The 14,750-nt window shown below is 32.1% G+C and overlaps 1 protein-coding gene across 1 annotated transcript in view; it reads right to left on the minus strand.

Annotated features, from left to right (window-relative positions):
• Nucleotides 1-14,750, minus strand: part of LOC134705654 (putative ferric-chelate reductase 1) — a 65,312-nt gene continuing 50,562 nt past the window's right edge. The window contains exons 2-8 of the mRNA XM_063564374.1: nucleotides 9,304-9,496; nucleotides 8,862-8,923; nucleotides 7,782-7,859; nucleotides 4,344-4,380; nucleotides 3,010-3,154; nucleotides 1,541-1,784; nucleotides 1-587 (exon numbers count right to left, since the gene is read on the minus strand). Of these exons, the coding sequence (XP_063420444.1) occupies nucleotides 439-587; nucleotides 1,541-1,784; nucleotides 3,010-3,154; nucleotides 4,344-4,380; nucleotides 7,782-7,859; nucleotides 8,862-8,923; nucleotides 9,304-9,496 (908 nt within the window). The 3' untranslated portion in view covers nucleotides 1-438. The remainder of the gene's footprint in view (nucleotides 588-1,540; nucleotides 1,785-3,009; nucleotides 3,155-4,343; nucleotides 4,381-7,781; nucleotides 7,860-8,861; nucleotides 8,924-9,303; nucleotides 9,497-14,750) is intronic.

The following is a 14,750-nucleotide window of genomic DNA, read 5'->3' on the forward strand; positions in this document are numbered from 1 at the left end:
TTTCAGTGTCTTTTTTCACCATTTTATTATCTGTTAACTGAAAATCTAGTTTCGGCTAAAGTATTTCAATCAGACAATTGTTATTGAAAGAAAAAGTCTCCCCACTTTCGTTATTGAAATCTGTAGTCATATTATGTATAACAATTGTGTTAAATACATTCTACATCCCAGTATAATGATACATTATGATTGTCATTCTTTCGATATTCCGTGACCTAATATTGCAATTAGATCTATAACAATCCCCTTCTTGAGCAATCATAGTAATCTCTTGAGCAAAATGGTTGTTTTGTACAGTCTCAAATTATCCATTCAGCAGTTTACTGGAATGAAAAATTTTTAATTCCAGATTATCATCACGATGAAATAGTATACACAACGTTGTCCATCTAGAAACTTGCACAAACTAAAAGCCAATCATAGACAATACTCAAACAGTTATATCCATATACCAACTGTATACAATAAAGGAAGCGGAAATAATATGGAGCCAGCATTCACAACAGTGATAACATTTACAGTTTCTACAATGCTTATTAGTCTCTCCGACATAAGAGGTCTTTCGTGATGCTTTTCCATTAAACCGGCTACAAAAAACAACATATAAAAATCATATGGAACAACTGTCATAATAATAGTGATTATATTGTGTGACGAAAAATCATTGATCAGTATGGAGTAACTGTCATATTAACAAATAGTGTATTGTGTGACGAAAAATCATTGATCAGTATGGAGTAACTGTCATATTACCAAATAGTATATTGTGTGACGAAAAATCATTGATCAGTATGGAGTAACTGTCATATTACCAAATATTATATTATGTGACTAAAAAACATTGATTAGTGTACTTATTAGACTTTAGAGGCAAATTTTTCAATATAACTATATATTAGAAATGATTGCAATATCTGTAATACAAATAATTTTACAATGTCGTCTATAGCTTTTGTTATATTCATAATAACTTTTTTAATCTATTATCATGATTTTTTATATCCATAATGCGATATTCGAGTTCAACTTAGATTGGCTTTGAATTTTGTGTCCTCTATGATTTTTTTTAATACTTTATTTTGCCTTGTTCTTAAATTATTCGAGCATCATTCATTCGTCTTTTGCAGACAAAGCATGGGTCTGACGTACAACATTGCAATCCTGGTATCTATCATGAATTTTATGTATAAATATTAAATCGATGCCACTGCTGGTGGAGCTTCATCACAAGGGTATCACCAGCGCAGTAGTCCTCACTTCTGTGCTGACAAGAATTATCATAGATATGGTAATAATTATAAACGTTTGCATTTTTGAAATAATAAGGGTTTTCTACCTCAGGAATATATAACCTTATCTGTATTTGTCAAAACTTTATTTTTTTTTATCCTCAATGATCTTCCTTCAATATTTGGCCTTTTCAACTTTTTTAATGCGAGCGCCACTCATGAATCTTTTGTGAGTAAATGCACGTGGTATCTATGTTAAGTTTCTTTCCGTCGATTTTATATCATTGTTCGAAACTTTTTAAAACACTTACCGGAAACATTTCCACGTGCATAAAATTGTACCCATTCATTCGTCAGATCAACACCACTATCTCTCCTCTTAACAGGAACAATAAAGCGACAATATATATATCCATTTTTGCTTTCGGAATGTTTCAGTGCAAAATTGTGTTTTTCCTGGGGACGAACATGTGGATGAGGATCTTCAAATGAAGCTGCTCGTATAGGCAAGGTTCTTGTGTGTTGGAAGATACATCCAAAAATAGCATCGCCACCCTATAATTCGTTTAAGTATGAAAAAAGGAGTTAAAATTTTAATATTTATATTGTTTGATAATAATAACAAACCGAATGTTGTGTATTTTGTATAGGTGTGTTTTCAGTGGTCACGTTTTCTTTTAAATTTACAAAATTGTTTGTGGGTCAGTTAAAAAGTAGGAACACAAATTTATGTCGAATAAAACAAAACTGAAAATAAATTAAAAAAAACATATTTGCGTCACGAACAATTAACTGAAATAATAGTTATGGTTCGTAAACGAAAATCATTACCAATCGTCTTTAGGAAGCACGTTCGTTGTGTACATCACGAAAAGCTGGGGCTTTTACGGTACGCCTTCAAGAGGGCGATAATTCGTAAGAAAATGTGAGTTCCAGTAACAATCCAAACGCTTCTTTAATAATATATCCTCTAGAACTAGAATTTAAAGAAACAACAGACACGGCTTCCTCTGTCTCATTTTTAGACGTTAACTTTTACCTTAAATTTGACATTAGCGGTCATTTCAGTATCATAATCTATGCGAGACGATGTTCATTTTGGAATTATCAATTTTCTCCACCTTAGGAGCAATATAACAACTTAACCAGCATGAGAAAAACATTTCCCAACTCAAAAGCTTGCAGCTGCTACTCTTTTTAAAACGTCACCCGTGTCTGAGGATTTTGATGACATGAATGTTAAATTCTAAGAATTTAAAAAAAATCTAAAATGAGGCGGAGGAAGCCGTGTTATAGTGTTCTTTTATTTGTCTTTATTTGTCTTTATTTGTCTTTGTATATAACTATTACTTTACCGTGTAGTATATTTTTGGTAATATACATTTGACGTGGCTCCCTATGGTAAAAAAAATATTCTGTCTTTCTTTTTAGGTAACGTGCTTTATCTACACCTTTCTGTGTTTTCTTTGCTGACATATTTGTTTGTATTTATAGTGATAACGATTAAAACACAATGTTGATTGTACCTCTATTTTTGACATTTTTACCATTTATGTCTGATTGGTGTCGTCATACATCGTTGTCAATATAATGGAATGTTATGCGACTGTCATACAAGTAAGAGGTTAGATAGCTATAAAACCAAGTTTATTCCAACATTTTCTACATAAATAATGCCTTTTCTTTTTGATAGTACTACTATTAATATCTTAATTAAATAAACCTACTTACATATGATGACAATCAACGGTACGCGAATACTTATTGTAAATCTGCTCACCATTTTTCTGTCTGACGAGAATCCAACTGCCAACCAACCATCTGATTTTCCACTTAGCTCGAAATCTACAACTGCCTTTTGTTTATCCATCCAGTAGCTAAGAAAATAGTCGCACCCAAAGTGCTGACAATTCTTCATTCCATGTCTGAAATTGGTAAAAGAAGGACGAATTTTTCATTATTTTTTTATGTTTCCGTTCCCTAACTTAAGTTCGTTTCAACCAAATGTAATGACACAATGCTTATTACCATAAAACTCAGATCAAGTACGAATTTTGGTAGCGTCACTTTTATATTTATTTAGGTATGTCCCTTTATAACATTATATGCTTCTATGAAATAATTTCGACATTTAAAAGATTTGTTTTTGCTAAATGATACTGTGAGGATTCTTAACTAATTCACAGTTTTTGTGGACAAACTAAAGTTAGAGATGACTACCACAAAGGGCTAAAATAGAACCATACATATAGTATAAAATTGAAAATGGAAATGGGGAATGTGTCAAAGAGACAACAACCCGACCAAATAAAAAAACAACAGCAGAAGGTTACCAGCAGGTCTTCAATGTAGCGAGAAATTCCTGCACCCGGAGGCGTCCTTCAGCTGGCCCCTAAACAAATTTATACTAGTTCAGTGATACTGAACGCCATACTAATTTCAAAATTGTACACAAGAAACTAAAATTAAAATAATACAAGACTAACAAAGGCCAGAGGCTCCTGATTTGGGACAGGCGCAAAAATGCGGCGGGGTTAACATGTTTGTGAGATCTCAACCCTCATAGTACATGCAGGTTTTCAGATATATACCATCTCGCATACTAACTCATATCATGCAGAAATGCACCTTATGTTCTCTCCTTATTTTGATTTGGTTTTAAAAATCGAGTGTTGGAACGTATTTTATCAGAATCATTTGGTTACCATGCAATCAGTGTCTTCATCATGACAGTCTTTAAAATTAAAACTACATATTAAATAAACGACATTGCTTGATTTTAGTGTTTGATACAGGTTGGTTGTCACTGTGCAAGACACAGTCTGACATAGAACCCTATGGGAAAACCAGACAACATCTAATGTCAGAAAATACTGTCAAACATCCAAACATATTTAAACACTGATCTGTGTCCACACTTGTGTGAAATAAAAGACTAACTTTCAATTAGGATGATATGGCTTAAGTGGTCTACTGCTAGTGCTACCATCGAGTACGGGAGGTTTTTGATCCAATTTAAGACCCGGTCCAAACCAAAAACTTTGATATTAGCTGCTTCTCCGCTAAGCACGCGACGTATAGACTTACTCGTATCATGTAAAGTTTGTACTATACCTGAAGCAGCTTCTGGTCTTTCCACATTCTAATCCATCTGAAATGTATGTGTTTACACTTGAGAAATGTTTAAGGGTATGACTGCTGTCAAATTTGAGACGGGACATTGTAACATACAATCAAATTCGAACCCACTTTGCAAAAATGCGAAGTTTTTTGTGTGATAATGGATGAATGTTGTTGAATAATAAATATTGGTGCATCATTTACAGTGTACGGAATAGATTAAATGTTATAACCAGTATAGCAGTTTTTTATGGGTAAGGTAATGTTAATATGCTTTAATACTATTATAGTCCAGTCGATTTGTGAAACAATTGTTCAGACTGTGGTAAAAGCATCATACTTTGCAGAGTGTTAGTTGAGGTCATAACTAACATGTATAGCTATGGACTCAATTCCGAAATTCAAAATGGCGGCTCTGGGCGGCTATTTTAAAATCATCTCCAAAAAATTAATAAACATTATTAAAAAAAATATGAAAAATATATTACCTCACAAATTTTGATAACCTTTCGTATATTGTAATGACAAAGACTATCAAATGAGGACAACTAAAGTATCAGTGACCTTATTGGATGGTTGCCATTTTGAAAACGTAAATTTCCAAAAGATCATTATTTGCTATCCTAAATTGTTATTTGAAATTACACTGATTTTTTTTTCATGCATTTACAACTAGTTTTGCTAATCATTTTTTATGTCTTTTGCTAACTCTATATGATATATTCACCAAGTGCTCAAATAAGGCATGCATATGTTGACAAAGTAAATATATCTAAAGAAATACATAAATCTTATACTAGCAGTTTAGCTTGTAAGACCTAAGGAAAACATAGGTAAATATTGGAATCACTGGCGCTGAAAAACCTAATAAACAAATTGACTGGAAAGAATTCCGAAACGCCAAAAGAGGTCACGTGAGGATTTACAATGATGAGATATCTGACTATCATCATGAAGCATAAACAATTATGATCGACAATAAAGTAAAAGGTAAATGATTTATCATGTAAACCTACATAAGTAATGCGGTTGTCTGAGCTTTTATGAAAATGATTCTATATACCATTGTTCATAATTGTGTCTATCTGGACACTTCCTGGAATGTGCCACTTAATCATTGTTCATGTTTGACTTAAAAACAGATCATTTAATTAATCGTGATACATGAGTGATTTAAATACAGGTCATTTCATTAATCGTTGTACATGTGTTATTTAAATACAGGTCATTCCATTAATCATTATACATGTGTTATTTAAATACAGGTCATTCCATTTATCATTGTACATGTGTTACTTAAATACAGGTCATTCCATTAATCCCTGTACATGTGTTATTTAAATAGGTCATTCCATTAATAATTGTACATGCGTGATTTAAATAATGGTCATTCCATCAATCATTGTACATGTGTTATTGAAATACAGGTCATTCCATTTAACATTGTACATGCGTGATTTAAATACAGGTCATTCCATTGATTATTGTACATGTGTTATTTAAATACAGGTCATTCCATTAATCAATGTACATGTGTTATTTAAATACAGGATACTCCATTAATCATTGTACATGTGTTATTTAAATACAGGATACTCCATTAATCGTTGTACATGTGTTATTTAAATACAGGTCATTCCAATACTCATTGTACATGTGTTAATTAAATACAGATCATTCCATTATTTATAGTACATATGCAGTTTTAACACAATTCAAGTTCATATAAATCACATTACTCATTGTGCATGCTGAAAACTGAATTGCAATGAGGCAAACCAATTTCGATACACATTTTACAGAATCCCTAGGGTACAATGTATAAATATAAATAATGTGAGGGTTTGAAGTCTTTAACACTTGTTTATGGTATATTTCAATTTCCCAGTGTTACAACATGAGACAATCTATATAATAATGTAAATCTGATTAAAACTATCTACTGTATCCAAATGTAATTTGATAAAATAACGACCATCATTGTAATTGTTATGAGACTTATGTTCGTTAAAAAATGACATTTTATAGCAATGCATCACGTTTTTAATTTAAAAGTGTTCTCTGATATTTAGCTGTTTGTCCAAATTAAAGCAGACAAATAACATTAAGCTGGAATGTTTTAAATTCAAATCAGGTATCGTAGATATTCTTGTTATCGCTAGCATGCATCTTTTCTTCATCTTAAATGTATGCACTCGAAATTTTGTATTCTCGTTTCATCTCTTATTTTCGGTAGGATCTATGGTTCAAGAACCATACACATATTTTAATGGATGTTTTAAGAAAAGGAGGAAAATGAACGGAAATGTTTAACTTATTCAGTATTTGACATTTATTGACCAAGGTTCTTTGATGAAACCGATTCGTGTTTAAATAATAATTTTATTTTCACAGAACCTTTCTTTGTTAATACATTTCTTTGAAGGTGCTTTGAATGTGCAGTTCTAACACCAGAATATCATCAAAAGGGACGAAAGATACCAGAGGGATAGTCAAACTCATAGATTTAAAATAAACTGACAACGCCATGACTAAAATTAAAGACAAACAGACAAATAACAGTACAGAAGACAAAACATAGAAAACTACAGACTACGCAACACGAACCCTACCAAAAACTGGGGGTGACATCATGTGCTCCGAAAGAGTATGCAGATCCTGCTCCACATGCTGCACCCGTCGTATGCGCGCGTATTGCTTGTGTTATTACAAATCCGGTAAATACCACATCTTCCTATATCTATTTCGTACGTATGTTCGTGAAAAGGAAAGGGTATTGTAGTTAAGACATAAGGAACATATCCGATATCATCTATAAACGGTTATTCCATAACGGTCAACCGACTCGTGATGGCGTCTGTAAAATTTACGAAGGGATGATTGCAACTTCACAATTTGGAACTCTTGGTTTAATAGCTTCTTTGAGAGCAGCGATTCTTTATCAAGGAAATCATGATAGGAAACACAAGCCTGGGAATATCGTATCAATTGGGAGATATTTACTCCGAATGCTGGGAAATGTTGCTTCATAGAAATAGCGGAAAGTCCACAATTGGGAAGCTGAACTCATCTCTTTTGTCGTTTAATTTTGTTTTCAACTGACCCTTATTGTCAATTTCTAGATGTAAGCAAAGATATGAGGCAGACTAATCTATAAAAGAGCGTATCTATAACGACGTATCTACTATATGTTAAAATACGTTGAAATCTTTTACACATTTGACCAAAGGGTACTATGATGTTTTCCATATAGTATTAACATACCCATTTGAAATGGACGTGACTATGTATTTATACATCAAACGATCGAAAACCCCTATTGGGTCTATTTTCATTAAGAAAATATGATAGCCCAATCGGATAATGTATAGATGCATCTAAGATGTTTTACCAAATAAATGAGTTTGTAATTGGATTGTTCTGTCGACTTACCTGTGATGGAAGATTTTTCTGTATAACTGGGGTGTTCTATTGACTGCCGTTTCTGTCGGGTTGTCCTCGTATGGTTTCCTGTCCAATTAAGAAAGACGAATAAATGTTTAAATATACTGATCATGTTCTGGAAAATGAAACGTCTACAAAGACATAATCATTAATTTAATTACCGTTAAAAAACACATTTAAGTCATATGAAACGAGAAACTGGTGAAAAAAAAATGTTTATCACATTATTGAACCAATACATGTACATATCATCAACTAAGTCTTCTGTGCACGGTTCTATCATTTTTTAGGCATCCATATAATCATCAAAATGATTCTCTCGGTCTGTTATGGTGTGAAAACATGGAAGCTCAATAAATTGTGTGTTTTAAAACCGTAGTTGTCACCTTAGTTAGTAAACACTCAAAAAAGATTTTAGAATGAGAATATGTATGATTATCAAAAGTCTTCTTTCAAAAAGTTAAACAATGTCAATAAAGCGTGTATTTTGTTTGAGATTAAAATCAGTTTATTTCAGGTTTGATTACAAAAAACGTTTGTTATAAACTAGGCTGTTAGTTTTCTCGTTTGTATTGTTTCAACACGACGGGTACCACATGTGTTACCCTCCCGGAGCACATGAGATAACCCCTAGTTTTTGGTGGGGTTCGTGTTGTTTATTCTTTAGTTTTCTATGTTGTGTCATGTGTACTATTTTTTTTCTGTTTGTCTTTTTCATTTTGAGCCATGGCGTTGTCAGTTTGTTTTAGATTTATGAGTTTGACTGTCCCTTTGGTATCTTTCGTCCCTCTTTTCTCTTTCCTTTCACATTTTGCATGTCTGGTTTTTTATACCCAATTATACTGTATTGGTTTCTTCTCATTATGAAAGATCGTTCAGTGACCTCTTGCTACCTACCAAGTCTTCATTTTTAACCCTGGTTGATAATTGGAATTTGAGGAAAAGTGTATCAATATCAATATGTTCATGACAAACAACACATTGCTTGTTTATTGTTTATTTAGTTGGAAAGTGGGTTTAGCAGGAGACTTTTTTCTACAGGAAACAGATGTTAGTAATGAGGTATACCTGTGCGTATAATTGCTGAAGCCTTTGCTGGTTTTATTCTAGATTCCATCGTAGATAATACCCTATAAAGAAAAAATCCATTATGTGTCTGTCATCTTTGAACTTACAGTTATTATATTTATGAATAATAAAATTCATAGAGAAATCTATCATAGATTGTAATTGACCTATGAATAACAAATTACCAAGCATAGTGTGTCAGTTGAAACCACCAACAGTACATATAGTATAGACATCCTTCTCTCATTTATAATTCATTTGTAATAGACGGAAATATTTCTATTTGAACCCCTTTCCCCTTTGTATATGTATTTACTTATTCCGTCAACAGTGTTCAATCGAAAGATTTTCTGTAAAAAAATGAAGCTTCAAAATAAAAAAATAGAATCTCAGACTTTAAATTGTGCGCATAAACCTTCCTGTAAGAAGTGTGTGTACTTACCTTCCTGTAAGTTGTACCTCACCATGCATCCTCAGCAGTACATATGTTTTTCTGTGAAAGTTTTTATAAACGACTATGCTATCACGAGGTGAACACACTGAAGTAGTTGTAATATTTGGTCTTGTTTTCAGTATTCCACCATTAAAGATCAGTGTTCCAAGGTGGATATTATCAGGCCAACAAATAAATATATCTGAAAAACAAAATTATGGTTAAAATTCCGACAAAATAAATGAAGGTAATTTATCTAATTAATGTTAACCATATGTGCGGTGAGTGTTTTTTTTTTTTATTATTATTATTATTATTATTATTATTATTATTATTATTATTATTATTATTATTATTATTATTATTATCTAATCACATTCATTCCTGTATTTTATATATTAATCTTTCAATTATCGGAATTAGAGCATTGAAAGAGGTATTATGGATAAATGGGAACCACGATACATAAAGGATATTGATAAAAATAGACATTACTTTAGAAAGTGGCAAATTTTTGTATTACTTTCGTTTCTTTTGGGTCTTTTCTGGGGGAAAAGATGGTTTCTGTTATTGTGTGTGTGTTGCATTATGCCTTTTAAGAGGTGGCATTGGATGTGGGGATGCAATTCCTTGTTTGAAGTATTCGAAATTTCGAATTTTACTTATAACACACTTCTAACTGCAAGTTGAGACTTATTTCATTGTTGTGGAAAATACCTCGCATATATTATACATTCTGACGCAGAATTTTCTTTAAATGTATTTTAAAAAAGTACATTAGTTTTCTAATAATATATATCTTGGGTAAACTATGACAAAACATGAATCTGATAGTGTCTTTATCATCTGCATTTCTTCTTCGCCGTTCTTACAATGGCGTACTTCGTTAGCATTGTAGAGATAGTGTATTCTAACTTACTTTAAGGATACAGCACTTTTATGAAGCCTAAAAAAGCAACAATACAACATTTGAAAGTGGTTTACATATATTGAAAGTTTACCAGAATTTTATGGTGGATTTTAAACAAATAATAGTTATCAAAGGTACCAGGATTATAATTTAGTACGCCAAATCAACTATTTACTTTGGTTATATATATATATATATATATAAGGGATAATTTTCTTAATTACCGTTTATGCAAAATATATTGCCGATAATTATTTTTTATTATACTTTTTATAATAGTATCCAGTATGTACACTTCGAAGTTCGAAATATTAGTAAAATGTTCTCATACGCCTTTTGTTTTAGTTTTGGTGTATATATATCTACCGTTCTAGGCATGTGTCGATACATGCAATTTATAAACAAACATGTATACTGAAGCTTTACAAATCACTGAGAGTTGGTAACATTTTTAACTAGTGACAAAAAGTAAAAGGCTTCACTTTAGATGTCAATAGTGCTAAAACGATACAACTCGAAATATAGAGAAGCTAAAAACCAAATGTAAAATCATTCCCATTACTAGAAGAGAGGCGGCCATATGCAAAAAGAATAGTCAAATTCGGAAGTCGAAAAGGCACTTACAATGCATTGCAAGACAACGATATATGACAAAATAAAGTCAACAAAACACAATATAGAAAATTAAAGACTGAACAAAACAGGGACGAAAGATACCAGAGGGACAGTCAAACTCATATATCAAAAATAAACTGACAACGTCATGGCTAAAAATGAAAGAAGACAAGCAGACAAACAATAAAACACGTGACACAACATAAGAATAAGCAACAAGAACCCCACCAAAAACTAGGGGTGATATCAGGTGCTCTGGAAGGGTAAGTAGATCCTTCTCCACATGTGGCACCCATTGTGTTGCTTATGTTATAACAAATCCGGTAAATAGTCTAATTCGGTAGGTCACATTCATGAAAAAAGGGGATTGTAGTTACAACGTAAGAAACATTAGTAAAACGGTTATTCCATAACGGTTAATCAAGTCGTGATGGCGTCCGTAAAATTTTCGAAGGATTGATTTTAACTTCACCATTTGGAACTCTTGGTCTTATAGCTTCCTTGTGAGCACCAACACTCTATCAAAACAAATCATGATAGGAATTGCTACTTAGAAATGAAAAGTTCATAATTGGAAAGGTGAAATTATCTCTTTTATCGTAAAGATTTGTTTTCAAACGACCCTCATTTTCAATTTCTAAATGCAAGTCAAGATGTCAGACCGACTAAACTATTTCTGTTGTATATATATTTTTTTTTTTAATCAGAGTGATCCTTTTCAAAGTGGGATTTATCCCTCCCTTAGACAAGAAACTTGTATCTACGTTGGCTATTTCTTTTTATGAAACAAAACAATACCAACTCTTTCAATTTGTATTTTAGTTTGGAATGTAGAATACTTGTGTAAAGTGTAGAAAAGTCAATAGTGTTAATACTTTTGCAAGATGAAAAAGAGTTAGATTGTATGTACTCTAAAAGATCTTTGGATTTTTTAAGTATCCACGTCTGATTCACGACACCTCTAGAATATGCAGTTTCGAAATAACGTTGAAACCCTTCTTTGATTGCAGATAAAATAGATGTTGATAATTAAGAAAGAGGTTTCGTGGAGCACTTTGAAGACCCAGTAATATACCATTGTTTGTAAAGACACTTATTTAGTTTAGGTATCCAATACAGTGATGGAAGATCCAGTTCTTCATCTTTGGTTGAAATGTAGCATAGAACATGCACGACTGTTCCATTCTGGATTACCTGACTGTTGTTATTTAGAACATATTAGAAAAAAATACATGACAGATTATTCTGATAGTTCTAAGGGGAGGTTAGAGCTGATTCTGACAGTTCTACCATAGAACGCTTGACCAGTTCTAGTAATGACAGATTATTCTAACAGTTCTTCATTAGAACACTTAAGGACAGTTAAACGATCGAGTATTCTGACAGGTCTACCTTAGAACAGTTCCATGACAGACTATTCCAAATATCACTGTGTCTAAACCACACCGGCACAATTTGCTCGGACTCGATGGTATCTAACATCCGGCACAATGACGGAACACCAATAGACAAAAGAAAGGTAGGTTTTTCCTTATTTTTTTATTTTTTTTATGATATCGAAGAATATATATACATATACAACTATTTTCTATTGTGAGATGCAATATTTTCTACAACCGTTCTATATTAACGGAGAAATAAGTCAAAATGCATGTTAAAAGTTTTGGATTCTCATAAATTCTATGTATAACTTTTGGACTAGTTTGAATCTCGGTCTATATCTGTAATTTATGCTTACATACTTTTGATTTTTTAACCATGTATGCGTACATTGCCTATGTAAATTTTAAAATTGTTTGTATGCACATTGAACGACAAATTTATGTGACGTATATAATTTTTCTGACGTCAGACGCTCAAACCATCCATGTGTTCGTAGATAGTAAATGTATTTGTGTCCTGTTAAATTGTTCCTTTTAAAATTGTTATACGATGATGACTGATTTACCCATATTTTGACTATTTTATTAATTGTGACTGTTTATTTAACGCATCATGTAAATGTAGCGGAATTTGATTAGACTGTTATTAAAGTGAGAGGGTTAGCGCTATAGAACCAGGTTTAATTCACCATTTTCTACATTTGAAAATGCCTGTACCAAGTCAGGAATATGACAGTTCTTGTCCATTCGTTTTTGATGCGTTTTGTTTTTTGATTTTGCCATGTGATTATGGACTTTCCAAATTGATTTTCCTCTGAGTTCAGTATTTTTGTGATTTTACTTTTTTTCAAAAAGACGAATTGAGTGAACCTTGCCTCGAAATTGTTTAATTTCTCGTTAAATTGTTCACATTATACGGAAAGAAAGGTACGAGAAGATAGATATTGACACGGAGATTACAAATTTAGTTATTATGTGCATCTCAATAATTTTAACTCTTTGTATGGAAAGAAAGAAAAGGGTCATGTCAAATTAAAATACACCGGTTTCGTCAATGTTGTTACTACACAATCACACGGTTTCGTCTATATATATCACCCGGGTTGGGTTTTTTTTAACAAACAATTTATGAAAAGCAACTTTGGCACGGATCTGAACATTGTCTTTCGAGAATTTAAATATATATTTAATGCAAAGTAAACTTGGCATGTTAAAATCTTTTTTAAACGGGCATTTTTGGACCTAGTTAATTATGATAATACACATTTTCCTAATGAAAGGCGTATCCCTTATTTCACTTAACTTCAAACTAATTTAAATGGAATATAAATACTCAATAGCAAACAATGGTATCTAATTATTTTGTAACATTATTATATTTTCTTTGTTTATAATAGTATTATTTAAAGATGAAAAATAAAAGTATGTGTTTTGATTGTGCCATATTTTAATTTACTATACTAAATTATATACACTATGCATTCAATCATTGACGAACAGTCCATAACCGACTATAATCTATACTGTTCTGCACAAATTAATCATGCATGCAATCCTTCCAGATTTTCTGGTACTATATATACTGTGTTCCTTGCGCACCAAAGCGAGTTTTCACACTTAAGCATCCATAACATAGCAGTGAGATTTGTAACTTTCTTCCCGTTTCTGGTAAGCACATTTATTTTCCTAGGCATGTTTTTCGCATTATTTTTACAGTTCAAATTCATTTTTTTACAGTTCGAATTCAATCAAAACTTCAAGATAACTTTCGAAAACAATATCTGACAATTTTGTATTTTCAATGTGAATAAAAGTTGGTTTGCAAAACATGACCGTCATTTATATCTAGGTCTTATTTAGAAGAAGTGACGGTAACCACTTATCCGATACACATTGACAATGAGACAACTTTCTTTAGACACTAAAATGATGTTGAATTAATCAAGTTTAGGTCAGCGTATGCCTTAAACAATGAGAAAAACACACAAACTGCATCAAAGCAAGCTATAACAGGGCCATAAATTATTAATGTAAAACAATTCAAACAAGAAAACTACCTGCCTATTTTATGTTCAAAACGAATATGGTATAAAGTAACCAAAGACAACCATGGAATTACAAGCTTGTGACTCGGGAATGGACTAAGTCAAAGTGTTGTCGCTGACACAAACAGAACATCAAAAGTACAAATAATAAAAAATGATGAATAAACCTTAACTCGTCTTATGACAGAGCTTGTATAGTAAATTCGCGATTTGTGCCAAAACTTGTATCATAGTTAAAATTATCCCTTAAATATAATAAATATACGTGTATTCGCAGTTTACTATGAAGTCCACTATCACTTAAATAGTATACATATTTATTAAGGGGCCAGCTAAAGGACGCCACCGGATGCGAGAGTTTCTCGCTTCATTGAAGACCCATTGTGGCCTTCGGCTGTTTTCTGTTCTATGGTCGGGTTGTTGGAATTTGTATGAACTTTTCATGTTGATAGACATTTTTAAATAATCTGCTGGTTTTTTACTATTTCAGATGACAGAAAACGT

Source organism: Mytilus trossulus, chromosome 2 (assembly GCF_036588685.1).
Source record: "Mytilus trossulus isolate FHL-02 chromosome 2, PNRI_Mtr1.1.1.hap1, whole genome shotgun sequence".
Taxonomy (NCBI): Eukaryota; Metazoa; Mollusca; class Bivalvia; order Mytilida; family Mytilidae; genus Mytilus; species Mytilus trossulus.